The 27,454-nt window shown below is 54.5% G+C and overlaps 1 protein-coding gene across 4 annotated transcripts; it reads left to right on the top strand.

Moving 5' to 3' along the window:
- The first annotated feature begins 358 nt into the window (after window positions 1-358).
- Window positions 359-18,969, top strand: NUAK2 (NUAK family kinase 2). 4 transcript variants are annotated; one of them, XM_042976196.1, is made up of 9 exons: window positions 359-507; window positions 696-849; window positions 9,955-10,075; window positions 12,592-12,743; window positions 13,079-13,144; window positions 15,045-15,164; window positions 15,739-15,871; window positions 16,805-17,494; window positions 18,420-18,969. In XM_042976196.1, the coding sequence occupies exons 1-9, from the start codon at window positions 374-376 to the stop codon at window positions 18,575-18,577; spliced, it is 1,728 nt and encodes a 575-aa protein (XP_042832130.1). In that variant the 5' UTR covers window positions 359-373; the 3' UTR covers window positions 18,578-18,969. The 4 variants fall into 4 exon arrangements, with proteins under 4 accessions (XP_042832130.1, XP_042832129.1, XP_042832128.1 ...); XM_042976195.1 differs by having other exon boundaries at window positions 18,390-18,969; XM_042976194.1 differs by having other exon boundaries at window positions 16,805-18,480.
- The last annotated feature ends 8,485 nt before the right edge of the window (window positions 18,970-27,454 follow it).

Genomic DNA, 27,454 nt, shown 5'->3' with positions numbered 1-27,454 from the left:
CCTCTCCATTCCCCCTTCCCCCCTTATAGTCTTAAAGAAGTGATCCAGTGACTTCATAGACTTTTGGCTTGAGAGAGGCAAAGTACTCAGATGGAGAAATACTTTGGTGACATCTAGAACTGTCAGATTGCCCCTTCGTCACAGAGAACACAGTACAGTGGAAGGACAACAGGTGGCTGTAACTAGGACAGGGTGCCACTCGCAAGCAAGAGCAGTTCCAGGGCCCTTCAAAAGTTCCAGATCCCAGTAGTACCCACTGATGTCCCCAATGCCCGGTGCGTGTCCCTCCGGGGCCCAGGTGGGCGGGGCTCCCTTGACACCTCTCCCGGCCTCGACTGGGGGAGGAGCCGGGGCCGGAGGCCCGGGAGAGCCAATGCGGGACGTCCTGGTCACGCACAGCCGGCGAGCAGGCCAATGGACGCGCGGGGGGGCGTGGCCAGGGCCTCCGGCTCGAAGCGTTTATAACAACTTGGAACGCGGCGACTTGCCGCGCGTTCTGCTGCTGCTGTGAGTTCCCAGCCCTGGTGCGGGACGTGTGCCCCGGGCTCTACCTCTCCCCTCGCAGCACGTTCCCCCTCCGCCCTCGCTCACCCTCCGGCCGCCATGGAGCCGTTGGCTTTCCCCCGGCGGCCCGGCCCGGCTCCTTCGGCCGCCACCGCCCCGGCCACCGAGCTTGCCCGGCCCCTGCCCGACAGGCTCATCAAGTCGCCCAAGCCCCAGATGAAGAAGCAGGCAGTGAAGCGGCACCACCACAAGCACAACCTGCGCCACCGCTACGAGTTCCTCGAGACCCTGGGCAAGGGAACCTACGGGAAGGTGAAGAAGGCGCGGGAGAGCTCGGGGCGCTTGGTAAGTGCGGCTCCCTCTCCCGGCGCGGCCGGGCGGGCGGGCTTGGGACTTGTCCGCGGGCGGTGAGGGATGGAGGCTGGGCCAGGGGCTAGTGCCTTCCTCGGGGCGGGGGGATGGCCAGCATTTAGTCTTGGCCATGCTGAGGTTGCGCGCGCGCGCGCGCGTGTGTAGTGGGGGCGGGGGCCTGGGGTATCCATTGCAGATATGTCTGCCCGTGATTGTAGGGACAATGGTCGTAGACCTGGGAATCCCAACACTAGCCAGCATACGATGATTGCCCAGTAAGTGAGGAGGACGGTTGATGCAGGGTGCCTAGAGGATAGTGCCCTGTCTTGAGATGAGAAAACTCCCCAAAGAAGATGAGACTTACGTTGAATTTTACTTGGAGCAGACTGTCCAAAAGAGTGGAATGGGAAGAGGAAGTAGAAGGTGCCAGATCATAGGATGGGTTTAGTAAATGAGTGTGTGGTTGAATGAATGTATGAGGTCCAGTTTCTCAACTCAGTTCTTATAATCTGGCAGCCCAGCATACCGTGGGGTTCTGCACTGGGGTGGGTGGGAAGTAAGCTTGACACTTCGGTCCTTTCCAGCTCTAAAATTGACTCAGAGTTTCATTAGGATGCGTTTTTTATTCTGGGAAATGTGAAACAAGGCTCTGGTGCAAAGTCTACTGTGCCCCAAGATACCTTTGGTGAGGGGCCTTTTCAGAAACCTGTCTAGTTAATTTATGAGAGGGGCGGGTATAGGCAATAGAAATAGTAGTAATCTGTGAGACCTTGAGCAACTTATCTCTATACTCAGTTTCCCCTTCTGCAAAAACAAACAAAACCCCACAGCCTCCCTCACAAGTTGCTATTAGAATTGAATGAGATACAAACGTGAATTTAAATTGATCCTGATACATAGAAACCTCAGTCAGAATTGATACTTATATCCGGAAAGGCAAGCCCTGAAAGGGTAGCAAATTTGCCAAGAGTTAACAAACTTGCACTTAACATGCATAGGAATCACCTGGAGTGCTTCTTTTAAAATACTTATTCTTTGGTTCCACTTGTAGAGGATTTTATTCCAGAGGTCTAGGACGGGGCCAGATAACTTGCATTTCTTAGCAAGGTTTTTAGGGCAGGTGATCTAGGGACTGACTGTTTGGCCACCTTCAAATGGGTACTGGTTATGAGACATGCATGTGTGTGTGTTTGTCTGTGTGTCCGTGGTTCACCCTATTGGCTGTGGGACCAGTCACCTCCCCAGATTGTTTGCTTTTGCAGCCAGTAACTGGTTTGAAATTCAAGAAGTCATTTCATTGGTGAAGGAGAGTGGATGCTGGAGAAAGGGAGTGGATTATGGCCTCATCAATAGGACCGAGTATGTTTTTCCTGCTAGGGCCTGGCACTGTCCCCAGTTGCCTGCTGCCAGGTTACAGCTATTGGGCAATCATGTACTTCCTGGCTTTCCTTTTCTCTTTCTCTTTCTATAAAGTGTGAGGGCCCGGTGAGGCTCCAGGCTTGAGACCACTGGGCTCAGGCTTTGTCAGGCGCTCAGCTGGAAAATAGCCGCTCGTAGCATGTGCCTCTTGTTGAAAGACAGGCTGGGCTGGGGGACTGGGGTGGCCCAGAAACTGGGAAACTGAGATTGAAGTTGAGATCCCATCAGACTCTTGACCTGGGTCACTGTATGTGCACCTGTGTGTGTGTGTGTGTGTGTGTGTGTGTGTGTGTGTGTGAGAGAGAGAGAGAGAGAGAGAGAGAGAGAGAGAGAGAGAGAGATTGATGTCATTGATTCTGGAATGAGATAAACCAGCTTTCAGTTTTCAAACCTCATTGGCTGAAGCAGGAATTCCGGCTCTTATGACATCAGAACAGAGAGAATTCAGAAGGTACTCCCTGGCCTCCCGCCTCTGGCGGTGCGCAGGGGCCCAAGGTCAGTAGGAACGGGGTCTGCCCTGAACTTCCCTAATCGACAGACCACTTTGTACTTCTACTGGGAATGTGCTCAGGGTCTCCCTCTTCCTTGGAGGAGAGCTGCCTGCTGTGCTAGTGATCTCTCAGTTCTGGAGAGGAGCTGTCTTCCCCACTCCACCCCCATCCCTGCCTCTTCACTGTCCTCCCTTAAGAGAGACTGACCTTGGGGCGCCTGGGTGGCTCAGTCGATTGAGCATCCGACTTTGGCTCAGGTCATGATCTCACAGTTCGTGAGTTCGAGCCCCGCGTGGGGCTCTGTGCTGACAGCTCGGACCCTGGAGCCTGCTTCGGATTCTGGGTCTCCCTCTCTCTCTCCCCCTCCCCCACTCATGCTCTGTCTCTCTCTCTCAAAAGTAAATAAACATTAAAAAGAGAGAGAGAGAGAGAGAGAGAGAGAGAGAGAGAGAGAGAGAGACTGACCTGGTGCCTCAGGATCTTCTGTAAGGGAGAAGGACACCGGAATGGCTCAGTTCATTGAACTGAGGCAATTCAACAGAGGCTGTTGGTGGGGACTGGATTCAGAGGAAAGCCTGCTGGGTGACTCCCATCCCAATATTCTCTCTACCTTTCTAGCATACTTCCCCTTCCCAGCCTACTTAGATGAGATTATCAGGGGCCAGATGGGACCCTCCAGAGGAAGGGGTGGGTGGGCAGGACTAATGGCTACTCCAGGAGGGCATCAAAGGAAAAACAAATATTTGCCCTGGATCTTCTAGTCTCTGACCACATTCCTGGTATCCAAATGACATTTCCTCCTGTGACTCTCCCAGTTCCCCTTACCACCCCTCCCCTCAAAAGAAAAACACCTGCTGTGGGTCCCTGGAATGGTAGAGCCTTTGGGGTGATCTGCATGGCAGTCTTCTTTCCAAGGGGTACCACGAGGAGCATTAGGGGAGTCCAAGTGGATAGCGATCTGGGACAGAGATGCTTCTGTGTCTTCTATATATTGGACTGCTGCATGGCGTTTCAAAATGTTTGCAAATGACTGGGCTGGTCTGATTCCTTCATTGACAGTTGGGGAAACTGAGGCCCAGAGAGACGATGGGGTTTGTCCTGTGGCTGGTTAATGGCATGCCGGCGACGCGGGCTCCTGACTTGACCACCCCAGGCCATGGATGACCAACAAGGAGTCTTGGACTTGGAGTTGCCTTGAGCTGAGGCCGGGCTTCCCTCCGTGTGCTTTGTCATTCCAACAGCTAGCCCGGGCCACCTTTCCCAGGGCTCCAGGCAGTGCTGAGGGTGGGAACAGTCACTGGGAACTAACTCCCACCCCCACACATGCTGACTATGTCGAGGGATCCCGAATGGGTGGACTACTCTACATTCCTGGTTTTTACCTCGTCAGGAAGGCTGGGCAGCTCAGACTCAGACTGTAAGGGCTCCAATTCAGACTCTCTCGCTTACCAGCTATGTGACCTCTCTGCATCTCTGTTTCCTCATCTGCCAATGAAGGAATCAGACCCTGTAGCGGGGATTATAATAATTCCTGCCTCGTGGAGTTCTCAGAAGATTACATGAGATAATGTATGTAAAATGCTCAGCACGGCAGCTGACACACACACAGTGTCATTATCCCAGCCAGGCTGGTTTGCTTGGCCCTCCCCTCTCCTGGGATACCCCATCCTGGGTCTGTCCTGCCCTGAGCGAGAGAAGGGGTTGTGCTGAGCTTTCCTAAGCCAAACTACTTTGGTCTTTGCTTTGTTCAGAGTCCTCTCCTTTAGCCCCAGCTCCCAGAGGAGGGCTCCGCCTGGCCGGCTGCCAAAGGCCTCTTCTGCGTGACGCTGCCCTCCCAGCTTCTCCTGCACCTCCCTGCTCAGCAGCAGGGAGGGAGGCTCCGGCTGCAGGCGACTCTTGTCCTTGGGCTTTGGCCAAACCACACAAGAGGGCTGAGCAGGGAAGCGCCTTGCCTGGCAACCTGGCAGAGTGGGCAGGAGGGTGGCGAGGAGGGGGCGGGCACGGCATGGGGTTCAGGGGAGGCGGCTCAGGCTCCCTTCGTTCCTAGAGCCCTTTCCTGCTCCCTACGTGGTTCTCTGGCAGGCTTGGTGAGATGGTGAGCCACCCCCAGACCCATCCCCACTCTGCTCAGGCCAGCCCAGCCCGGCCTAACCTCCCCTCCGTTATCTAAATGGGTCATCCTCCAGCTCCTTGCCCCACCTCCCAGATGGCAGCTGCTCCGTGCAAGGCCAGAGAGGAGTCGAGGATCTTGGCTCCAACTCCTAGTGATAGCCATGACCGGAGATGCCCAGCTTGCATCCTTTCTCCCGGGACCGGGGACCAGCACCTGCACATCTTCTTTTTCTAAGGCCTTTCAGCCATCCTCTCCTACATCCAGATTATTCCTGCAGGGGAGACAGTGCTTAACCACTCGAGCCCCAACTCGCATCTCCCCGGCACATCTGTGTGTCTGTAAGTGGGACGGGGCTGCTGGTGGCGCTGCACGGGCCCAAGGCAGGGTGCGAGGCATTCCCTTCTCCAGGGGTGGGAAGCAGGGAGCTAGAGGCAGGGCAGGGCACCTGCAGGGAAATTTTGTCTTCCGAGAACTCCGCTTCTGCAGGCAACACTTCCATCTTGCGCTGTAATCCCACCTCGGTGCGTCAGGGAACCTTGGAAGAGTAGTGTGCCTTTTTGGACTTCAGTGTTTGCCATTTGCAAAATGGGGTGGGGGGTGGGGAATAAGTCCCGCTCCCTTCGCAATGTGGGCCAGCATCTATAGGACTTTTTTCCCAGGCAGATTCACATAGATCTAGCCTAGGGCATCGAAATAAACCCGTTACAACAATCTTTGGCCAGAACCTTCCTGGCATAGTAGCCGGTGACCCATTTCTGAAGAACCTTAGCGGAAAATGCTACAATTTGGAAGGGAGCTTAGAGGTCCTGATATACCAATTCATGAATGGTTCCTTTCTTTCTGGCCTTTGCACAAACCTTTCTCTCTGCCTATAATGCTCTGTTGCCCCTCCCCACCTTACCACCCCCTGCTCCCCCTGGCTTGGCAAACCCCACTCATCCTTTAAGAGCGAAAACAAAGTTTTCTCCCAGAGATGACTTTCCCTGTTCCCCCAGGCAAAGAAAACTCTTGTCTGCGCTCCTGGAGCCCCTGGGCAGGCAGGGACCTCAACTGTCCTGTTCGTCACACTAGACTGGCATGGATTTAATTACCAGTCCTCCCCTTGGGCTGAGGGCCTTGGTGCAGGGACTATCCATATTTTGTCTAAATCTCTAATACCTAGCATAGCACCAGGCACATAGTAATTTTTAGCAGATGTTTGAGGAATAAATAAATGCCCTTTCATTTTTCAGATGAGGACATTAAAACTAGCCACACTAGTGAACCAGCTCATTTAAGTGACTTGTCTTGAGTTGCGTGGTGCCATAGGGACAAATAAGGATCAGATACCTGATCTGGCACTCACATTTACATTATCACATAATTGTTGTGCCTGGGTTTCCTGCCCCCTCTGAGTAGGGTGGCGACATAACATGTCATCTAAACTCAGGTACTTTGGGAGTAAAAGGGGCTCTATTAATAATTATACCAGGATGAACCAGGATTATCTCCAGGCATGTGGCCTGCCTACCTCTGGGTGATCCATTCAGCAATTGTTACCCTCCTCCTTGGCTCTAGTTAGTTTGTTTTAATTCTAGAGAATGGTTGCTCAACCAACTTGCAGATCAGAACAAAGGTCCCTCAAATTAGTCCTTGTAACTGAGACTGACTCTCCACCCATGGCAGAAGGGCAGAAAATCCTATCTGGGCACTGGTCACATCAGTCAGGGATCAGCCCGATGACTTAGCCAATAACTATTTATTTGTGATTTATGTTCACCAGTAAACAGTTGTTGAACAGTAAACAGTTGTTCTGGATGCCGAGCTCCTTCTAGGCCTGAGCTGTTGCTGCATCTTCTTTACTATGACAAGCTAGACAGCACATGGCTAGGGGCCTGTCCTGTGGGGCAGGGATAGGTTGGGGAAGAGTGGCCCAGCCCTACCAGGGCAGTGACACATCGCTCTGCTTGGAGGCCTGATGACTTACCTTGTTTCCTTCATAGGAAGTGCTAACCAAGTTGTAGTCTCCTAGGACCTAATGGGGATAACTTGAGGTGGAGGGATGTGGGGGTGTCGCGGGGGTCTTTGACCTGGCCCTCGAGGCCTGAGTGGGCTTGCGGAAGAATGGAACTGTTCACTGAGGATGAACAACTCTGAGTTGGAATCCTAGACTTCCAGAGTTGAAAGAAATGGGTCTTGGGGCTCAACCTCTGTGTTCTCTATCCACTCAGGGATTCCTACCGCTGCTCAGACCCCTTTTTTTTGGGGAGGGGGGACCTCATTTCTTTTAAAAAAGGTTTTTTAATGTTTATTTATTTTTGAGACAATGCAAGAGACGGAGTGAGAGCAGCGGAGGGGCAGACAGAGGGAGACACAGAATCTGAAGCGGGCTCCAGGCTCTGAGCTGTCAGTCCAGAGCCCGACGCAGGGCTCGAACTCACGAACCTTGAGATCATGACCTGAGCCCAAGTCGGATGCTCAACTGACTGAGCCACCCAGGCACCCCGGGAACCTCATTTCTTTTAGGCTTTATCTTTGTTCGATCTCTCCCCCCCTAAGCCTGTAATGATTTATCTCCTTGTATAGGTTTGTGTGTACAGTTGTAATATGCCTAGTTCTTACATATATGTGCATCGTAAGCTCTCAACTATTTGTTTCATTATGTAGTTGTGTGATTTTTATGTGATTTTTCTTTTACTGTCTATTAACACAATACTTAAGGCCCTTTATCCGAAGAGCTCATACGACTTTTATCTACTGTCTGATTTTTAAAACAAGGAAGTTTAGAAAAGAACTAGTCCATAAAATCTCCCCTTCAGGGAGAGAAAGGGGTATGGAGAGAAGGGTTTGCAAGAATGATTCTGTAAGTTGACTCCTCATAGCGGGAGGAGGATTCAGGCCCTCACCTCCCCATCCCCACCCCTCCGTTCAGTTCTCAGCCAGAGATTTTCTGCTTGGCTCATCAGGGTGGTTTGGAGGAGAAGCGGGGGCGGGTCGCAAAGAAAGGCGCTGAGGTGCAGCCCTGTCCCCGGCAGCTGCAGCGGGGGCCTCCCCGGTATCTTGGGGACGAGGCTCCCTGGCGACAGGTCCCTCCTGCTGCCATTGTCCTCCCTGCTCTGCTCCGGGAGGGCACAAGAGCTGGGCCTCCCCTCTTTCAAGGATGCAGCTCCAGGGGAGGAGAGGGGCGGAGGGCACGCCATCCCTGGCCCGTTGCCGGGGTGACCGGGCCTGGCCATTGTGCGCAGCTCCCCTTATGGGATTAAGGCTGTTCCGCATTCTTGTCCGATGGGGAGCGCAGGCCCGCTCGGCCACTGTCCCTGCGAGCCGGAAGCCATTGTCTGCCTCCAGAGCCCTGTGAAAGGGTGGATTAGAGGCCCCTCCCCTGGAGCTTGGTTTCCTTTTTCTCCCTGTCTCCTTTTGAACCTTGAGGGGAGGCGAACCCTCCCGGGAAATTGAATGGGGAGCAGTTTACCTCGGTCTGTGCCTTCAGATTTTTTCACAACGTGTCCACCTCCCCGCCCCCCGAAAAGGAAGTCCTGAATTTACCATTGGTGTCCTGGGACAGGACTTGTCAGGAGCCGACCAGCCCTGTGACAGCCCTCCCGGGCCCCTGCCCAGCGCCCGAGCCACCACCACTTCCCCCCCCCTCCCCAACCACGTTTGGACAGCTCATCTCACAGCTTGAGAGCAGGAACACACCTCACACTTCTTAGTTCAGCCTGTGTTTCACAGAAAAGAAAACCCAGGCCCGGAGCGGGGGCGGGACTTGCTCCCTTGGGCACAGCGACAAGAGACAAGAGCCCAGAGGAGGTCTCCCCGACTCCCCTGGCGCTCCCCAGGCCCGAGCCATCTGCACACACGGAAGGGCCCTTGTCCCTCTCCTCTTTCTGTCCCTGCGGCTGCTGAGTGGGGCAGAGCAGGGAAAGGACAGAGACTCCTCAGCAGCTAAGAGTCCTGCTTACCAGCGATGGCATCTGGCACTTCTTTCTCCATTTCCTGTTGCCTCCGCCCTTCCTGCCCTTCCTGAACCCACCGCACTTACCAGCCCGAGGGCTGACTCCTTATATGGTGTTTTCACCTTTGCAGGGGAGATAGCCAAGACCAGAGCACGCTGTCTTGTTTGTTTGTTGCTAGGAGAGGGACATTCCTGACCTCAACTGAAGGGATGGGTGTTTTTTTGATAATTTTTTTTTTTTTTTTTGTGGAAAAATATACAGAACATATAATTTGCAGTTCAGTGACCTGTTAGGCACAATGACAGTGTTGTGCAACCGTCAGCATTATCCATTTCCAAAATCTTTTCATCACCCCAGACAGAAGCTTCGGACACATTAAACAATACGCTCCCGGCCGCCCCCACCTCTACCCCGACCTCTGCCATCCCCCACTCTGGTAATCTCTAGTCTACCTGCTGTCCTGTGCGCGTGCCTAGTCTGGTTACCTCGTATAAGGAGAATTGAACATTTGCACTTGTGTGTCTGGCTTCTTTCACTTAGCATTATGGTTTCAAAGTTCATTCGTGCTTATGCCCGTTAGTAACTAATATGACTTTGAACAGGTCATTTCACCTCTCTGGGTACCGGTTTTCTCCACCTATATATGAGGACGATGAAACTCTGTGCCTGCCTCTCAGGACTGTTGGGAGGCCCAGTGTACTTACTAATGCAACACATACTTATTCGGTGCCTACTGTGTGCCAGGCACGACGCGTGGCTTCAGGGATCCATTGCTGAGCAAAACCAGCCCCATCGTAATCATGGCGCCGTATGGTAAATTTGCTTTGTAAATCACAAAGCATGGACCTTACAGATGCAGGCTGTACTTTCCTTGTTCATCTGTGGACTCTGGGTGAGGTCATTGGCCCCTACGCCTCCCTGCTGTGTAGACTGCACCCGACCCAGGTTTAAACCTTCTCTAGGGAAGGTGCTCTCCAGCCTCTCTGTCACCTGCCCTGGTGAGGGATGGAATGGCTTCCCTGGGTGCACGCTGTGGACTTCTAGCAGCGGCAGGTGGCCAGGGGCAGCACTCCCAGAATATCTACGGATGCCTTTATCTGCCAAAACCTTCTCCTCAGTCTCCTGCATTCTCTGTTCCCAGGTGGCCATCAAGTCAATCCGGAAAGACAGAATCAAAGATGAGCAAGACTTGATGCACATTCGGCGAGAGATTGAGATCATGTCATCACTCAACCACCCCCACATCATTGCCATCCACGAAGGTACAGAGGCAGGGCATTCGAAGCAGTGTGTGTGTGTGTGTGTGTGTGTGTGTGTGTGTGTGTGTGTGTGTAGGAGCAGTCAGAACAGGACACAAAGAAGTGGAAAAGACCCAGATTTTAGAGTTGGACAAAAGGTGGATTTGAAACCCAGCTCTATGACTTTGGGCAACTAATTTAATTAGGCTCTGGGTGGACCTCAGTGCCTCATGTGTAGACCGGGACAGTCCCACCTACATCACAGGGTAGTTGCAAAGATCAAATTAAATGTCACTGTGTATTTAGCTCACGGGAGGAACTCCGTGGACCGTAGGCTTTCTTGTTGTTATTCTTAGGTTTTCCATAATTGAACCCTACCTCCCCAACCCGATGAGATCCTTAGCATCCTGGGGGAGGCTGGAACGAACGGAGAGACCTGCACCTGTCTCGGGTGCGTGGGTGTTATCCTTCACACGTCCCAAGAGCCGGCCTCCTAGAATCTGACCTGGGCTCTGAACCATTCCTGCCATGGGGCCGGCTCCTACCTTTTCTCATCTTTCTTAGCCTCCTCTTGCTCTGACATCAGTGCCGGCTTTCTACTGCATCTGCCCTGCTCCCTGTGACCCAGACAACAAAGTGAGCAAGAGAGAGTGATGAGTAAAAGAGGGGGAGCACCCTCCCACGCACACCTGTCTGCTTCCAGCCTTTACATAATATCGGTTAGATGAGAAACCAGCCATAACAGTAGCAGTGGGAGGGAGGGAGGGAGGAAGGGAAGCCTGCGGCTTTGCCCTCTGTCTGAATATTCCTGGTGGGAAGTAAGACAGAAGTCTCCTCTCTTGGGTTCTGTTCGTGGAAAGACTAAGAGCAGAGCCACCGATATGGCCCCATGGCCTGAGCCTGTCCCACAGGGATCCCGGGCAAATGGTTGAGAAGGCTAATTGTATCTCTCTGTATTTCCCCCAGGGAAGAGTGGGTAGATGACAGAGTATTGGTTAAGCCAGGTTGAGCTTGGTGATTGGGCAGAGAGAGTGTGTGTGTGTGAATTCTCCCCCACACCCATACCTCCAGCTACGTCTGGGAACTGAGTCTTGAAGCTTAGGCCGTGGACTTGCCTGCACCTCAGATTCTGCGATTGTAGGGGTGTCACAGTTACTGTGTGACAGGCAGGCCCCTCCACCCCATTCGTCCCCTGCCAATCTTCGGGAGATGTGAACCAGGGGAAGGCTCCGGTCTTCGGAATCTAGCTGCTCTCCAGGATGTACTCTGGCTGGCTCTTGACCTCCAGTTTCATGACACAAAGATCGTACGCACCCTTACAGACATATGGAGAACCACAGCCGTGGGATCTCATCTAGGTACCGCCCCCGGCCCCGGGAGATTGGGCCACCATGCGTCAGGTCCACGCACTCATGTGGGAGTGGAAAAAGAGCACAATCCTGCTGGCTCCTGGCCATGTATCCGATAGCCTGGCACCTGGGATCCCTCTTGGGAGAAGCCTGCTCTCTCAGCTCCTTGTCACAGGCTAGACAACAGTGCCTCTGGGGCTGGCTGAGCAAGCCAAACTCCTAGGACTCGTTCGACACAAAGATGCAATGTCACGGACATACGTGCTCTGACACATACCCAGCCAAAGGGCCAGTTTGGTGAACCAGTCCTTCCCTACCTTTCCAGGCGGCTAGAGCCAGGGCAAAGCCTGAGTGGCACGTGAGCTTGGGGGAGGCTGATTGCCAGGAAGTCAAAGATGCTGAGGGTAATAGATCTCTTATCTCCGCTTTCCATGGTATTGTGTAGTTCACAAGCCACCTTCCTATCCCTTTTTATCCCTCTTCTGATCCTCAAGGCAAACATTATTATGGGAATTATTTTTCAAGTTTATGCACGAGGATACTGATCGTGCTTATGACAGTAGGTACGATTTATCGAGTGCTTGTTTCTATATCAGACCCTACGCCCGCCTGCTCAGCCAGCCCCAGAGCTATCACTGACTTTCATCTATTTCTTACCCAGTCCTGTGAGGTTGCCATTATATCCTACTCTTCAGATGAGGAAATTGAGGCACTCTGGTTGAAAAACTGGCCAAAGTCACCCCGCTAATAAGTGATGGGGCCAGGATTCAAACCCCAAACCTGTATTCTTACTGATGTATCTAGAAGAGATTTGCCCGTGGTCGTAAGGCCAAACAGTACCAGGTTTTGAGGCAGAGAACCTGACTTTTCATTCTCATCCATTGATTCCTGCCTTCCTGGGAAATTTGCAGGGTAGTTTTAAGATTCCTCAAAAGCCTAAACTTCCAAAGAGAAGGAGGCTAAGCCAGTTCCCTTGGCCTTACCTCGTGGTTCCTGGAAGATGGTGGGAGCTTTAGAGGCCCCTTTTCCTGCTCTTACCTGCCACTGTCCCGTCCCATTGGCAGACATCCCTGGACAAAGGTCCTGTCTGGTTTGGGGCCAGGGAGGCGTGTGTGACCCCCACCCCCACCCCTCCAGTGGGGAACAGTGTACTCTGGAGGGACCTCACGTTCCTGCCTTGCTCTGCCCCAGTGTTTGAGAACAGCAGCAAGATTGTGATCGTCATGGAGTACGCCAGCCGGGGCGACCTGTACGACTACATCAGTGAGCGGCAGCGGCTCAGTGAGCAGGACGCCCGCCATTTCTTCCGGCAGATCGTGTCGGCCGTGCACTATTGCCACCAGGTGAGCGACCTCCTGCCGGTTCTCCAGGGCTGGTTTGAGCCAGAGAGATTCCATGACCCCTCCAGGATCCCGCAGGGAGACAGAAACAGAGGCAAAATTCCATCTGGACTCTGGGCCTCTCGGGGGATGTTGGCGTCTCTGGCTGACTCCCTCGGGAGTGGAGGGGCCTGTGTCTGTTGCGCTGTGTTCCAGTGAGATGGGTATCCCTCGCCTGCCTGTGCTCCCCCAACTTGGCCCCCTTTGTGTTTACCTCACTTTCCAGACGAGGCCTTCGTGTCGTCCTGTCCCTCCGTGGCGACCTCTCCCTGACCATCCTTCTGCCCTTTCTCTTCCAGAATGGGGTTGTCCACCGTGATCTCAAGCTGGAGAATATCCTCTTAGATGCCAATGGAAATATTAAGGTGAGCCCCGCTACTTGTTTCCAGCAGCTTCCCTACCCCACCACAGCCTTTCTGCCGAGTGTTTATCTCCAAGTGCTTAGGGGACTCCAGAAGGAGTTGAGCAAAGCTGAGACTTAGATGTTGGTAGCAGTAGAGAACTCAGCCGTCGTCCTTCCTTTCCAGTACCTCTTTTTATGGATGAAAAACTGAGGCCTCAAGATAAGCGGTGACTTACTCAAGATCCCATGGCAAGGGAGTGGCTGAGCCTGGACTAGAACCAAAGTCTTCTGACTCCTTAGCCAGTGCTCTTGACGTCCATAAGGCTAACTGGAGTCGAGATCCAGGATCAGCCTTTGCACATAACCTTGGGACTGGCAGGGAGAGAGGGTCACAGCCCGAGTTCTCCCCACCTGCCTGCACGCACACACCTGTGCGCATGCACACGCACATTAATCTGTCGCAGTTGGGTAGCCCTTTGGTACTTTTCTCCATAGACCACGCATCCCGGCACCAGCTTTCTGCCCCCTGCAGCTTCTGAATTCCCATGCCTGAGTGGTTAAGCTTAGGTCTGAGAGGTTCATGCTGATGAGATAAGCTCAGCTCTCGGGGCTAGAAGGGGGAAATGGCAAGGGCTGACCCCTGCAGGTACCTGGGAGGGCTTTGATCCTGCACTCGGACACTCCTCAGAATCTTCCTGAACCCAGGACACAGTCCCTTCCCTTCCGTGACCCTTGAACTCATGCCCTGAAGCACCCTGGCACTGAGTTCATTCCCCTTACCCAGCCAATTCCTGGAGCCAGGTGGGGCTTTCTTTGATGCTAAGCAGGGGGCGGGGAGCCAGAGCCAGTAAACTCACGTAAGCAGACAGGCACGAACCTTCCCATCTGTACCAATCGTCTGCGTCTTTATGGGCTTCAAATGGTAACTGCTCGATAAGAGGCCAATAAAACTATAAATGAAGGAGCCAGAGCTTCATAAACAGCCCCTCCCCACCCTGGGCACACATGACCCTCTGCTGGGGGTGAAGAGGCCAGGAGAAGCAGGGCATTGGCCTCTGCTTGTATCTGAGGACAGTTAGGGGAAAAGGTGTCTCCCTGGGAAGTAAGAAGACGGGCTTGGGGCCTCTCAAGCCCGCAGTATCAGATGGCTCAGGGAATCCTGGGAGAAGATTCCTTTTCCTGAGCTCTGACCACAGCTCTGATCTTTGTTCTGACTTCACTCTTGCTTCTTAGCTCTACTGGGCTGACCCCCGGCTCCTGCCATTATGTTCCCGCCCAGATCTGGGCAGAGATGAGCCCTCTGTTAGGAAGGGCAGGCCAGGCCTCACGTGGTAGTCACTGATGGGGCTGGCTTGCTTCTGAGGGCCATGGGGTTGGCATGAGAAGTTGATTCTCTCCGTACATCTGGTAGACCCTTCCTTCAGTTAGTAGTTGTCTGTTGAGTCCCATCCATGGGTCACACCTGTGGGAAGAGCTGCAGGAGGGGGAGGGGCAGAAGGAGGTGAGCACGGGGGACATACTGACAGGACAGTATGAGGAAGAAGACTGATGAGCAGGGACTGCAGCCAGCCATTGGGCTTTGTGCAAAAAGGAGGTGTCAGGGGAGGTGGGCTTGCCGGGTCAGGAGGATGTTTATAGGCAGGAGAGTGCATCCCTGGAGTGGGGTACAGCATGAGCAAAGGGGCCTAGGGAACACTGAGGACCCTGGAGACCCCACACACCTAGGCATTCCTCATGGACATGACCTCCGCAAGGCTGTCTCTTGCAGGGCCTGAGCTGTGCTCAGGGGGCAGGGGGCACGGGCACACTTTCCTCCTGCGAGGGCCGGGGTTTCCCTGGGATCGGGAGAGGGGCAGGCTAAGAGCTGCAGAACAATCCAGGCCTTGGTATGACCCCCACCTGTGTTTGACCCGACCCTACAGATTGCAGACTTTGGGCTCTCCAACCTCTACCGCCAGGGCGAGTTCCTGCAGACGTTCTGTGGGAGCCCCCTGTACGCCTCCCCTGAGATCGTCAACGGGAAACCCTACACGGGCCCAGAGGTGAGTCTCTACTCTCCACCCACGGCCTGCCTCGGCACCCCCTGTGGCTCTAGATCCTCTGAGAGGGGTGGGCTAGCTTTCCAGCTTCTTCCCTCCTTCCAGAGCCCAAAGCTCAGCCCCCTACCCTTCAGTGACTTGCCAGGTCCTCACAAGAGCAGTAAAACTGGGACAAGAACTTATGTCTCCTGACCCCTGGTCTGGTTCTGTGCCCCCTCACCCTCCGGGTTCCCGTTCTCTTTCCTGGCACCCACCCAGACTCCCTGGAGAGGCGGGCGCTCTCACAACCACCCCATCCTAGCCCAGAAGGGTGACCTCACCACTGCTCTGGTCTGTGGCTGCCCCTCCCAAGGGCAGGCAATTGACCACACCTTTCCTCACGAACCTCAGTCCCTTCTACAGTGTCACCAGCTTTGCTCCTGGGTACTACTAGAAGGAGGTGGTCCTCAGGTGCCCCAGCCCCTGAGTTCTCCAGCGTGTACCCCTTTCTTCTCTGGTGTCACCACAAGCCCGCCAGCCTGGGGCATGCGGGCATCCTTGCTGACACTCTCCCTGTCTCTCGCCCGCCCTCCCTCAGGTGGACAGCTGGTCCTTGGGTGTCCTTCTGTACATCCTGGTCCATGGTACCATGCCCTTTGATGGGCAGGACCATAAGACGCTGGTGAAACAGATCAGCAACGGGTCCTACAGGGAGCCGCTTAAACCCTCTGGTGAGTGAGAGGCGTGGGTGTTCTCATCCAGCCCCTGTGTGTCCTTCCCTAGCTCCTGAGGCAGGAACCAAGTGGGGGCAGGGAAGTAAAGAAGATGACCCACTGTCGATGGGGGTAGCTCCTCACCACCCCCTCCTGCTGTCATCTCTCTGCCTCCAGGGTCTGTGACCTCCGAGAAGGAAGGGGTATCTCTTCTCTCCTTTGGGAGATGCTATATCCTATTTGGGAAGGGCTTCTGGTGGTTGAACTTGGACCGTCTTTGCTGCAGTTTCCTCATTTCCACCTGCTTGAGTCCTCATCCTTGGAAGTCTCTTTGTCCTTTCACACCCAGTGGAGAAGGCAGGAAGCAGGGTGTGAGAACCTTGGTTTCCTCTTGAGCACAGTCTCTACCCTCAGGGTCGCATTCAGCCAAGAGAAGGAGAATACACTAACGTACAACAAGGCTAAAGAAGGGGCCAGGGGGCGCCTGGGTGGCTCAGTCGGGTTAAGCTTCCGACTTCGGCTCAGGTCATGATCTCACGGTCTGTGAGTTCGAGCCCCGCGTCGGGCTCTGTGCTGACAGCTCAGAGCCTGGAGCCTGCTTTGGATTCTGTGTCTCCCTCTCTCTCTGCCCCTCCCCTGCTCACACACACACACACACACACTGTCTCTCTCAAAAATAAATGAACATTAAAAAAAAATTTTTTTAAGAAGGGGCCGGGGTCCTGGGGGGTCGAGGGATGGAAGAAGAAATGAGCAGAGTCAATCCCTGAAAGTTGGAGGCTGTGGGGAGCCACGTGGGCTGTGGCGTGTATGGAGCCCAGGTGGGAGTGGACATATCTGACACAGGACTGAGAAGCCTTAGCCCAAATGGGGGTAACCAGTGAGAGGGGCCGCGGGGTGCCCGTTCTCGTGGCTGCCAGCCTGAAGCCCCTGTCTTCTCTTGCCTTCCAGATGCTTGTGGCCTGATCCGGTGGTTGTTGATGGTGAACCCCACCCGCCGAGCCACCCTGGAGGATGTGGCCAGTCACTGGTGGGTCAACTGGGGCTACGCCACCCGCGTGGGGGAGCAGGAGGCTCTGCACGAGGGCGGGCACCCTGGCAGCGACTCTGGCCGGGCCTCCATGGCTGACTGGCTGCGGCGGTCCTCTCGCCCGCTCCTGGAGAATGGGGCCAAGGTCTGCAGCTTCTTCAAGCAGCACGCGCCTGGAGGCGGGAGCATCGCCCCAGGCCTGGAGCGCCAGCATTCGCTCAAGAAGTCCCGCAAAGAGAACGACATGGCCCAGTCTCGCCAGGGGGACCTGGCTGACGATCCCTCTCTCCGCCCCGGCAGGGGCAACCTCAAGCTGCCGAAGGGCATTCTCAAGAAGAAGGCACCAACCTTGTCAGAAGGGGCAAGGGCAGACCCCGAGCCCAGCCTGGGCCCTGCGAGCCCAGGGCAGGCTGCCCCCCTGCTCCCCAAGAAGGGCATCCTCAAGAAGTCTCGGCAGCGGGAATCTGGCTACTACTCCTCTCCGGAACCCAGTGAATCTGGGGAGCTCCTGGACGCCGGCGATGTGTTTGTGAGTGGGGACTCTGAGGAGCAGAAGCCCCCCCAGGCCTCAGGGGTGCCCCTCCATCGCAAAGGCATCCTCAAACACAATGGCAAGTTCTCCCGCACAGCCCTGGAGCTCCCAACCCCTTCCACCTTCGGCTCCTTGGATGAACTGGCCTCCCCTCACCCTCTGGCCCGGGCCAGCCGCCCCTCCGGGGCTATGAGTGAGGACAGCATCCTGTCCTCTGAGTCGTTTGACCAGCTGGACTTGCCTGAACGGCTCCCCGAGCCCCTGCTGCGGGGCTGTGTGTCTGTGGACAACCTCATGGGGCTTGAGGAGCCCCCCGCAGAGGGTTCTGGAAGCAGAGGCCTGAGGCGCTGGTGGCAGGACCCCCTGGGGGATAGCTGCTTTTCCCTGACAGACTGCCAGGAGGTGACAGAGGCCTACCGACAGGCACTGGGGGTCTGCTCAAAGCTCAGCTGAGGGTTGGGGGGGCGCCGCCCCATCCTGGGTAGGCTCTAAAATGCAGCTGCACCCTGAGGGGAGACCACCACCGCCCCTGCCTCCTAAGACTAGTATCCCGGCCAGGAAGGCTGAGGTAGTTTGCACTTGAGCCCTAGAGAGGGCTGGACGGGAAGTGGGCAAGTCAAGTGCATTGAGGGTTCCAAGTCTTTGGCCCTGTGGAGCAGAGAAGAGAGTAGAGGGAAAGCTAGTAGAGGGAGGAGGGGAAGGCCTGTGGCCGAGAGTCCGGGTTGCCCGCTTCTGGTTCACACAGTAGGGCCACAGACACCAGGAAAGAACACTCTCTCAGTGCCAGTCTCCTTTCTTGCAGTAAGTTTTGTGCGTGGTGACTTCCTGCTAAGGTGGGGATGGGAACTCCTCAGATACAGGTCCCATCCCCATCAACCACTAAAACTGGAATGTGGCGCCCCCCCCCCCCCCGCAATGTGCCTGGGGCGTCCTGGGAATGGCCTCCTATGGTGTACCCTTATTTATCTCAACAGTAAGAGAACCCAACCTTTATCTCCTCGAAGGTTTTCTCCTCTTTCCCGTCCTCCAAACCCGGCCCAAGCCTCCTGGAGTCGCTGCTAGGAATCTAAAAGACTCAAAAAGGCTCAGGCTGCTGCTATCGGACTTCATCTCAAGGGGCCCAGATTCCCCTGGACCCCACCTTGGACCTCGAAGACTCTGAACCTCTCTGGCCTCCAAGCTGCTCCTGCTACTGAGAATGGAGTGTCTATTGCTCTGGGCTTTCTGGACCCTGGGACGCCCTTATTTATTTTTATGTGTTCAGCCCTGTGTTTTTAAAAAAGTGAATCTAGCTCTTTTCAATAATGTGAATACTATGTTCTGGGGAAGTCCACTGCGATGCCTAAGTTTTGTGAACAGGGAGATATTTTTGCAGTGGTTCCCTACTGATCATGGGGGGAGGGGATCAATCACATGTCCCACTGCACTGTCCGGGAGGGGGTCTCTGGCTCCCTCCCACCATGCCCTGATTCTGTCTACCTGATGGTCCCTCTTCCCTTCCACTGTGGCTAGAAAGAACCTCTCCATTAAAACCAGAACCGTGGTCGGAAGATAGCCTCTGTTGTTCTGTTTGGGCAGGTGGGGTGCAGGCCTTCGAGCCTTCTCTTAACCCACATTTCCCCTGGGCTGTCATAGGCGGGAACTGGGGCACCTGCTTAAAAAAAAGCAAAACACAGGGGCGCCTGGGTGGCTCAGTCGGTTGAGCATCCGACTTCTAACCGACTTCGGCTCAGGTCATGATCTCACGGTTCGTGGGATCGAGCCCCGAGTCGGACTCTGTGCTGACAGCTTGGAGCCTGGAGCCTGCTTCGTATTCTGCGTCTCCCTCTCTCTCTTTTCTTCCCCTGCTCTCACTGTCTCTCTCTCAAAAATAAATTCTTTTTTTTAATTAAAAAAAGAAAAAAAAAAAGCAAAACGCAACAACAACAAAGCTCAGCTCTTAGTTCCAAAAGGCTCCCGTGCTGCGGCCGTCCGGGGTTCTAGCCTGTGGAGCACACAGGTGGGAGAGCCCTGGACGGAGGTTCCCACTTTGCTCTTCCTCTTCGACTTCAGCCCCAAGGGAAGGGCTGAGTCTGCTGCATCATACAGCCCTGCTCCCACCCCTCCCCCAGCCACCTCTGTCCCCCGCCCCAAGCTTAAAGACCACCCCTCTGCCTTTATTCTCTCCCTCCAGAGAAACCCCCTTTCCTCCAGTGCTGCGCGGCTGCCACCCCTCCGGCCCCCACCGCCAGACTCCGCCGGGACATAAAGAATGCTTGGAATGCCCCCCTCGTAGGCCAGCCCTCTCGGCCCCCTGCGGAGCATTCCCCAAACGCCAGCTCCATTGAGAAACTCCCGGGCGCAGCGGGCCGGGATGAAAGGGAGGATAAGGACAAAGTGCAGGCCGGCAGCCGGCTGGCTCCGGCTCAGGCGGGCTCCCTCCCCGCTACCCAAGCTGCAGCTGGCATTCGCTGCTCCCAACACCCCCCCCCCCAACATCCCCAGTCCTGGCCGGCTGCACGGCACACCTGTCCTGCTGCCGGCCGTCAGTGCCTGTTGGGGTACAGCATCTGGACCTTAGTGTCTCCTCTTTGCATCCAGGGGGGGGCAGGCACAGTCACTGGGTCTGGGCCAGAAGCGGGAGGAGGCAAGGCAACGACCGGGTCAAGATGCCAGAGCAAACAAGAAGGTGCATAGGCTTACTATGGGGGTGTTTCGGTCTGGCACCCCGGAGGTCCTACGTCTGGCACCCCGGAGGTCCTACCGAGTGCTGGGGCTCTGGGCGAGACCCTGGGTGACGCTGGCAAAATAGAAGGGAGCGCCTTTCCCCCTCAAGAAGCATGGAGTTCAGCTATGGAGTTGGCTGTGCTCGCTTATTCATTCAATTCTGGAATCCAGCCCTATTGTGTGCTAAGCTCTGTGGAGGACAGAACTGCTGGGTCCCTGGTGCCACACTTAAGATCCCAGCCTCAAGGAGGTTGCAGACCGGCCAGCAAGCTGGCATGCATAAAAATACATAAAATTCAGCAGAAAAATTGTTGTCAGTTCAGGTAAGGTCGGAAGGGAGTTTGGTTGACGGAAGAGAATTGCAATTAAGAGATAATAATTGCGCTACCGTTTATTAAGGACATATATATCAAGCACTTTATGTCTGTTACTTGATACTCGCGATGGCCTCATTAACTCAGTGCAAGTTTTATCATTCTCATGTACAGAAGAAATTGAGACTTGAAAACACGAAGTGACTCGCCTAGCTAGCAAGTGGGAGCACCAGAACCCAAATCCAGATCTGCAGGATGCCAAATCTTAGCGGGGTTGGGGGGCTCATCGAACCTGGATCGGGCTGGGAGGGAGCCGGGCAGTGAATGGAACTACAGATACCTGTTGAGCATCTATTATATGCCAGGCTCTTTTCCGGGCACAAGGAATCTGGCACTTCCCTCTCCCGAAGTGCCTTCCCCTCACCTCCACAAGCCCCAAAAGGGAACTGAGAAAAAAGGGGGTGAGTGGGAGTGGGGAGAAGCTGAAGTTGGGGGACAGGATGGGAAGGGAGAGGGGAGGCCACAGAGGAGGGAAGCCAGGAATGTGGGGGGAGGGAGAGGCCACAGCGCCTGCAGCCATGTCCTATCAGCATATCTGGGAAGGGGGGGTGGGGTGCCTCGAATTTCCGGGAAGGAGAGGGAACCCAGAGGTGGTTGGTCCTGAGGTCTTTGTCCTCCTCGGGGTCCATTTGCTCAACCTCTTCTAAGTAGGCACGGTAGGCAGGAGAGGGAGTGGATATGGGGGAAGCCCGCTGGGGAAGAATCTAGGTGGGAGAGAAGGTCTGTTACCACAGCCCCAGAGAGATCAGACTCTGGGCTGCAGATCCCATGCTGCAGGGCCCTTCTCCTCACCTACCAGGGAGCTTCGTATCAAAAACATTCCAGAAAGCAGGCTCGGAGAGATGACGCTGGGCCCCTGGGGCAGAAGGCTGGAGCCCTAGGAATATTTAGTGCCACATCAGCGCTTCCGGAATGTGAATAACTCAGACAACGGACTGGGGAAGGGGGGGCGTGCGGGCGTGACGGAGGGGGACGGGGGAGGGGGAGACTCGGAGAGACAGGAGGGGCCTTCTGAAACCGAGACAGAAAAGTCTCCGTCAGAATCCTGTCCCATTCTTAGCCCTTCCTTGAGGCAAGTCCATCCCGGCTGTCCCTGAGTGGAAATCCCCTTTGCTGGGGAGAACCGAGGCTCCTCTGTGTGGAGGGAGGGACACCCCCCTGGCCTGTTAGCCTGTCCCCACCATCAGGACGGCCCCCTCTTAGCTTCTTCAGCTCGTGCAGTGGGGCTGCCTTGGGCCCTCCTGTGGGCTCACATGAAGGGGAAATGGCAATTCAGATGGGTGGGGGGCAGTGGTCCCGCTATAGCCCTCCTTCAGCAATGCCTGTCAGAATCTGAAGACTGACAGCCAGAGCACATCTTGAGGACCGAGGTGGACCCAGGACAAAGGATTAGCTGAAGAGTCTGGACATTTTTAGGCAAGAGAGGGCATTTGGGGGCATCGATTATGGGGAACCACATAATAGATGACAGGGGTGGTCTTCTGAAAATGTGGACACACTCACAGGCCCGTAGCCCAAAAAGCAGGACCAGGACCAGTGAGGAGGGGCTACCGAGGCACAAAATTCAGTTAGATAAGGCAGTCAGCTGCACAGTGTGTTCGCTCATTCCTTCCAGAAGTATTTACTTGCCCACAACATGCACTGTTTCAGGTTCTGGGGATATGTTCGTGAAGCACATTGACAAAAATCTCCGCTCTCACGGGGACTTCCATTCTCATGGAAGAAGAGAGACAAAGCAATAGGTATAATAAGTTGGGGCGCCTGGGTGGCTCAGGTGATTAAGGGTCCAACTTCGGCTCAGGTCACGATCTCACGGTTCATGAGTTCGAGTCCCACGTCAGGCTCTGTGACGACAGCTCGGAGCCTGGAACCTGCTTCGGATTCTGCTTCTCCCTCTCTCTCTGTTCCTCCCCCACTCACACTCTGTCTGTCTCTCTCTCCCAAGAATAAATAAAGATTAAAAAAAAATTTTTAATATGTAAATTATACGGTACGTTCACAAGTCATAAGTATTAGGAGAAGAGGGGTGGAGTACAGGGATGGAGGGAACAGGGAATCAAATTTTAAATGATGAGAGAAAGCCTCCCTGACAAGGTGGCATTTCGACAAATACCTGAAAGGAGGGGAGGGAGCTGACCATGTGAATATTTGGGGGAACAGTGTTTCAGGGGTAGGGAACAGCCAGCACAAAGACCTCCAAGTGGGAGCGGGTCAGGCAAATTCTAGAAGGGCCAATGAAGCTGGAGCAGAACGAGTGAAGAAGGACAGAGTGGGAGAGATGGGGTCAAGAGAGGTGAGGGAGAGTGAGGGCTCAGATCACATAGGGCCCTGCGAGCCATCATACAAGCTATGGCTTTTTGTTTTTCAGTTTATGTATTTATTTTGAGAGAGAGGCGGGGGAGGAGGGGGTGGGGTGGGGGGAGGGGTGGGGGGAAGTGTCAGAGAGAAACGGAGACAGAGAATCCCAAGCAGGCTCCACACCACACTGGTTTGTTTGTTTCTTTAAAGAGTAAGCGGGGGAGGGGCAGAGAGGGAGAAAGAATCCCAAAAAAAGAGAGCTGTTAGCAAGGAGCCCATCAAGGGGATGGATCCCTTGAACAGTGAGATCATGACCGGAGCCTAAATCAAGAGTTAGACCAGCGACTGGGCCACCCAGGTGCCCCCAAGCTATGATTTTTATTCTGAGTGAAATGGGGGGGCCTATGGGAGGTTCTGAGCAAGGGGAGGGAGTGGCATCATCTGACTTTTTTTTTTTTTTAAGGTCCTCTAGCTGCTGGTTGAGAATAGCTGGGGGTGGGGGGGGGGGTTGGGCGGGTAGGCGTCAACACCATAATTTTTGGCCTGGAGGGATGAAGGGATGACGTCTGCACTAGCTGAGCCGGTAAAAGCCCGCAAGTGGAGGGCTGTAGGGAAGCAAGGGAGCACGAGGACTTCAGTGGAGATAAGAGATAGAAGGAGTCTGAGATTTGGGAGAAAGTTGTGAGTTGGGCGAGAGATAGAGACTTAGGAGTTATTGCTACAAGAAATCTCTGCCTGGGGCACCTGGGTGGCTCAGTCGGTGAAGCATCCGACTTGGACTCTCAGGTCACGATCTCATGGTTTGTGAGTTCGAGCCCTGCATCAGACTCTCTGCTGTCAGCGTAGAGCCTGCTTTGGATCCTCTGTTTCCCTCTCTCTGCCCCTGCCCCGCTTGTTCACACACACACACACACACACACACACTCCACTCTCTCTCTCTCAAAAATAAATAAACATTAAAAAAAAAAAAGAAATCTCTGCTTTGAGTGTAGACTAGACAATCTGTGGCGTCCTGAGTTGTAAAGATTCTAGGATTGTGTTGAATTGGAGGGCAGGTCTTTCCACCGCTGATGAGTTGCCCGTGAGCTTGAAAGCGGGTGGTGGGGGTGGGGGGGGTGACATGTGTGGTGCTAAGCTGGGGAGGCAGTTTTGCTGGTTAGGATCAGCTTTCTCCTCCTGAGGAGGACCAAGGGCTTTCTCTTTGGGCTGGGGGAGAAGGTTGGGGAGAAAATGTCCTTCACAGAGCTGAACCTTCCTGAGACTCAGTTTCCCCACCTGCACAATGAGAGGGCTGTACTCGGAACCGCACATCTTCAAAGGCTTTCACGGGTTTCAGAAGACCCTTGGAAATGTCGCCCTGGGGCCGGGGCCCTGCCTCTGACATTGGCAAAGGGGGTGCAAGTCGCCCTGTACAACCAAGGCCGGAAGAAAGAGCCGGCTCCCTGACTGCCAGCCCCCTTCCTGTGTTTCAGAACTTCCTGCTTCAAATCACAGGGGAGTTTGAGCACAGCCCGCTGAGAGCCAGGGAATCTGCATTTTAACAAGACTGGCAAATGGCCTGAATCCCACCGGAGTTTGAGAACGTACTCCAGGTGAAGGCCCGAGAACGTACTCCAGGTGAAGGCCCATAAACTACCTCGAGGGGCCTGCTGCCTTTAGAGGAATTTCACACCGCTGGGCAGGCAGCTTCTCCCTGGAATACAAACCTCTCTCCCTCATTCGGCCTCCTTCTGGCTCTAAAATTCTCCCCTCACTGGAAGTCCCCATCCTTTTCAATCATCTCTTCCCCTGTCTCTCCTGCCTCCAGTCCTCTCCCAGGGCTAATGCCGCCTCCTCAATGTTACCCTTTCAGTCCCAGCCGAGGTGTTTGGGTCAAACTGGAGGAATGAGTCATCTTGGGGTGGGGGCAGGGGGCTTCAAGTCCATAAATGGGCAAAAGCTCTGATTTCAGCTTTCCGTCCCCAGTCCCCAGGAAAGGGCTAGTCTCTCCCTTCTGTCGCCCTCCCCCAGAGGAATTCCCCAGAGAAAAGGAAGGCGTGGGAGTGGGAGGCTGGCTTTGACCAATGGAATTCTAGAAATTGCAGAAGCTTTTTAGGAGATAGGTTCCAGTCTGACTCAGCTTCCCTGATAAACAGACACTGCCGGCCAGGATTTTCCCAGCCCGAGAGGCCAAAACCTCATTTCCGGATGGAAGCATCCAGTTCTGCCTCAGCACCACCTCCTTCCTAACACATCACTGCTCTCTCCTCAGGACGAGAATGCGGGCTCCCGGCCGCACTGACCTGAGCTTTGCACTGCGGGGCCTCTGGATGCAGCCACCGCCACAGGACTGGCCACACGCCCCACCTGGAAGCTGGGGGAAAGGGTGCGATGACCTTTCACAGCTCCCTGGCTGGCTGGACTCTGAACCACCCTCCTGGCTTGGCCTGCAGTGTCTCTCAGCCTTCCTGATCCCTGTGATCACTGCTCTGTCCACCAAGCCGGTGGGTCCTCAGTGGGTAGCAACTTCATACCCGAAGCAGGCCAACCACTAGCATGGATCTTCCCTCTGTTAAGGGACACCACTGTCTCTGCCTGCCAGCCCAGTGCCCAGTCCTCTGGGAATGGAAAGGCCACTGGAGAGGCCAGGTGGGGCCTGAGGAGAGCTGGGTGGCCCGTCAACAGAGCCTCAGGTGGCGGCCAAGTCTCTTTTGAGACCTTTTCACCATTCAGGGGCTGGCTTACGCTTTGCTGCAGAAACCTTGCTTACAACAGGCGCTGGACAGTCTGGGGCAGACTCACAAGGCTCCGGGAGATGAACAGATACCATCCAAGTGCCAACCCATTGATTTATAATGAAAAATAATGACTGCTGTCAAACCAACCAGACCCCTGGGTTTGCTGCTGGGCACCGTTACTGTGGGCAGCTTCACACGAGGGAGGCCACAGTTCAGCGGGAACGTAACTCAGAGAGCGTGGAAGCTGGGCCAGGAATGCGGAATGGTTTTCACAGCATGCCAGGCTCTCCTCTGCCAGGATACTCTGGCTAATCATGAGCAGGACACCCTTCCCCCCCGCACGGCTCTGGAGAGAACCCCCCCCACACACACATCCCTAGTGCCACGGAGACAACATCCCCAGCTTAGTGCATCCTTTCTTGAGGCAGAGGAGAGCACACTGTCGTTATTTAGAGAGTCACTCATAGTTTACTCCCGCCTATCATGCTGCTGCGGGGATTAAATGAGACAATGCGTCAACACACTCCGTAAGGGATACCTCATCAAAGAAAACCCAAGGAGTGAGAGTAGGTACTCCATAAATGTTTAATGAAGGGCCTCCGCCTGCTTTCCCAGCCCCAGCCCCAGCCCCTTATAAAGGGGAATCTGATCATTAAATCAGTGAAAACCCATCCCCTAATAAACCCATCAACATGTATTGAGACCTTCCTGTTGTTCTAGGTGCCACGGAAAATACAGAAGCAATAAAGGGACGGTCCCCTCCCTCAAGGAATTTCTATATAATAAAGCTGAAGCTATAAACTAGCACCTACAGGATGATCGTGAACAGCACGAGATAAGTGTGCCAAGGGAGTGTGTCTGGCACAGAAAAATCTTAAGATACTCAAGTCCCACTGGGTTTGGTTGTAAGGGAACCACCAGTATGGACGAGGGATAGACCACCAGCTGTTTTGGGTCCGCACTCTTTGGTCACTAGGTTCTTCAGTAAAGGGATAAGTCCTGCTGACTGGGGGCTCGAGGCGCCTCCGTCCTGGGGGCAGGCTCTCACTTGAGGTCACCCAGCTGAGATGTGAGGGGTCAGATAGCTAGACTCACTCTCAGCTACCTCTCACGGGAAACAACGGGCCGGGTCCCAATGAGCAGATGTACACCCAGGAGGGACAGGGGATAGAGCTGGTCACCTCCCTCTCTTGCCAGCCCTGGTTGGGGGAGGGTGGGGCAGCAAGAGGAGCCTCATCAACCCTGTTCCCAAGGAGCCAGAGTCACCATCAGCCTCATCCATTCTTTTCTCCCTGCCTGGAGGGGTTTCCCTCCTTGGGATGCCTCTCAGAGCCCCAAGCCCTGGCAGACTTACAGCTCTCTCCCAGCTGAATCAGCTTGTTCCGCCTGTGTCCCATGCCCGCGTGCCTGGAGTCAGCATCTCACTACGTCCAATTTTTCATCCCTAGTGAGGTGAGGGACCCAGCCTCAGCTTCCTCCCACCCCCACCGCTTAGCTCAGAAAGAACCAGCTTGGAATCCCATCAGATGATGGGTTCGATGTCACCCCCTCCCCACCCCGAATTAATTTAAGGGGCAAAAGAGCTGGTACTGATCATCACTAAGATCTCTGGTGTTGTTCTAGAGCCCCAGTTCTCACAGTGTGGTCCTGGGAGACCCCTGGGGGTGTTCCCCAAATCCCTTCCAGAGGATACAGAAGGTTAAGCGGTTTTACTAATAATACGACAATGCCGTTTACCTTTTCATTCTCTTCTCTAGTAAGTATACAGTGGAATTTTCTGGGGCTTCAGGGTATATGATATCATAACAGACTGAATGCTGAAAGAGATAGAAAAATCTGATTTTGTACAACAATGTGAATGTACTTAACACTGTGAACTGCACACTTAAAAATGGTTAAAATGGAGGGGCGCCTGAGTGGCTCAGTCGGTTAAGCATCCGACTT

Source organism: Panthera tigris, chromosome F3 (genome assembly GCF_018350195.1).
Source record: "Panthera tigris isolate Pti1 chromosome F3, P.tigris_Pti1_mat1.1, whole genome shotgun sequence".
NCBI lineage: Eukaryota > Metazoa > Chordata > Mammalia > Carnivora > Felidae > Panthera > Panthera tigris.
Note: the sequence above shows the minus strand (reverse complement) of the source record. Positions and strands in the feature narration are given on the sequence as shown.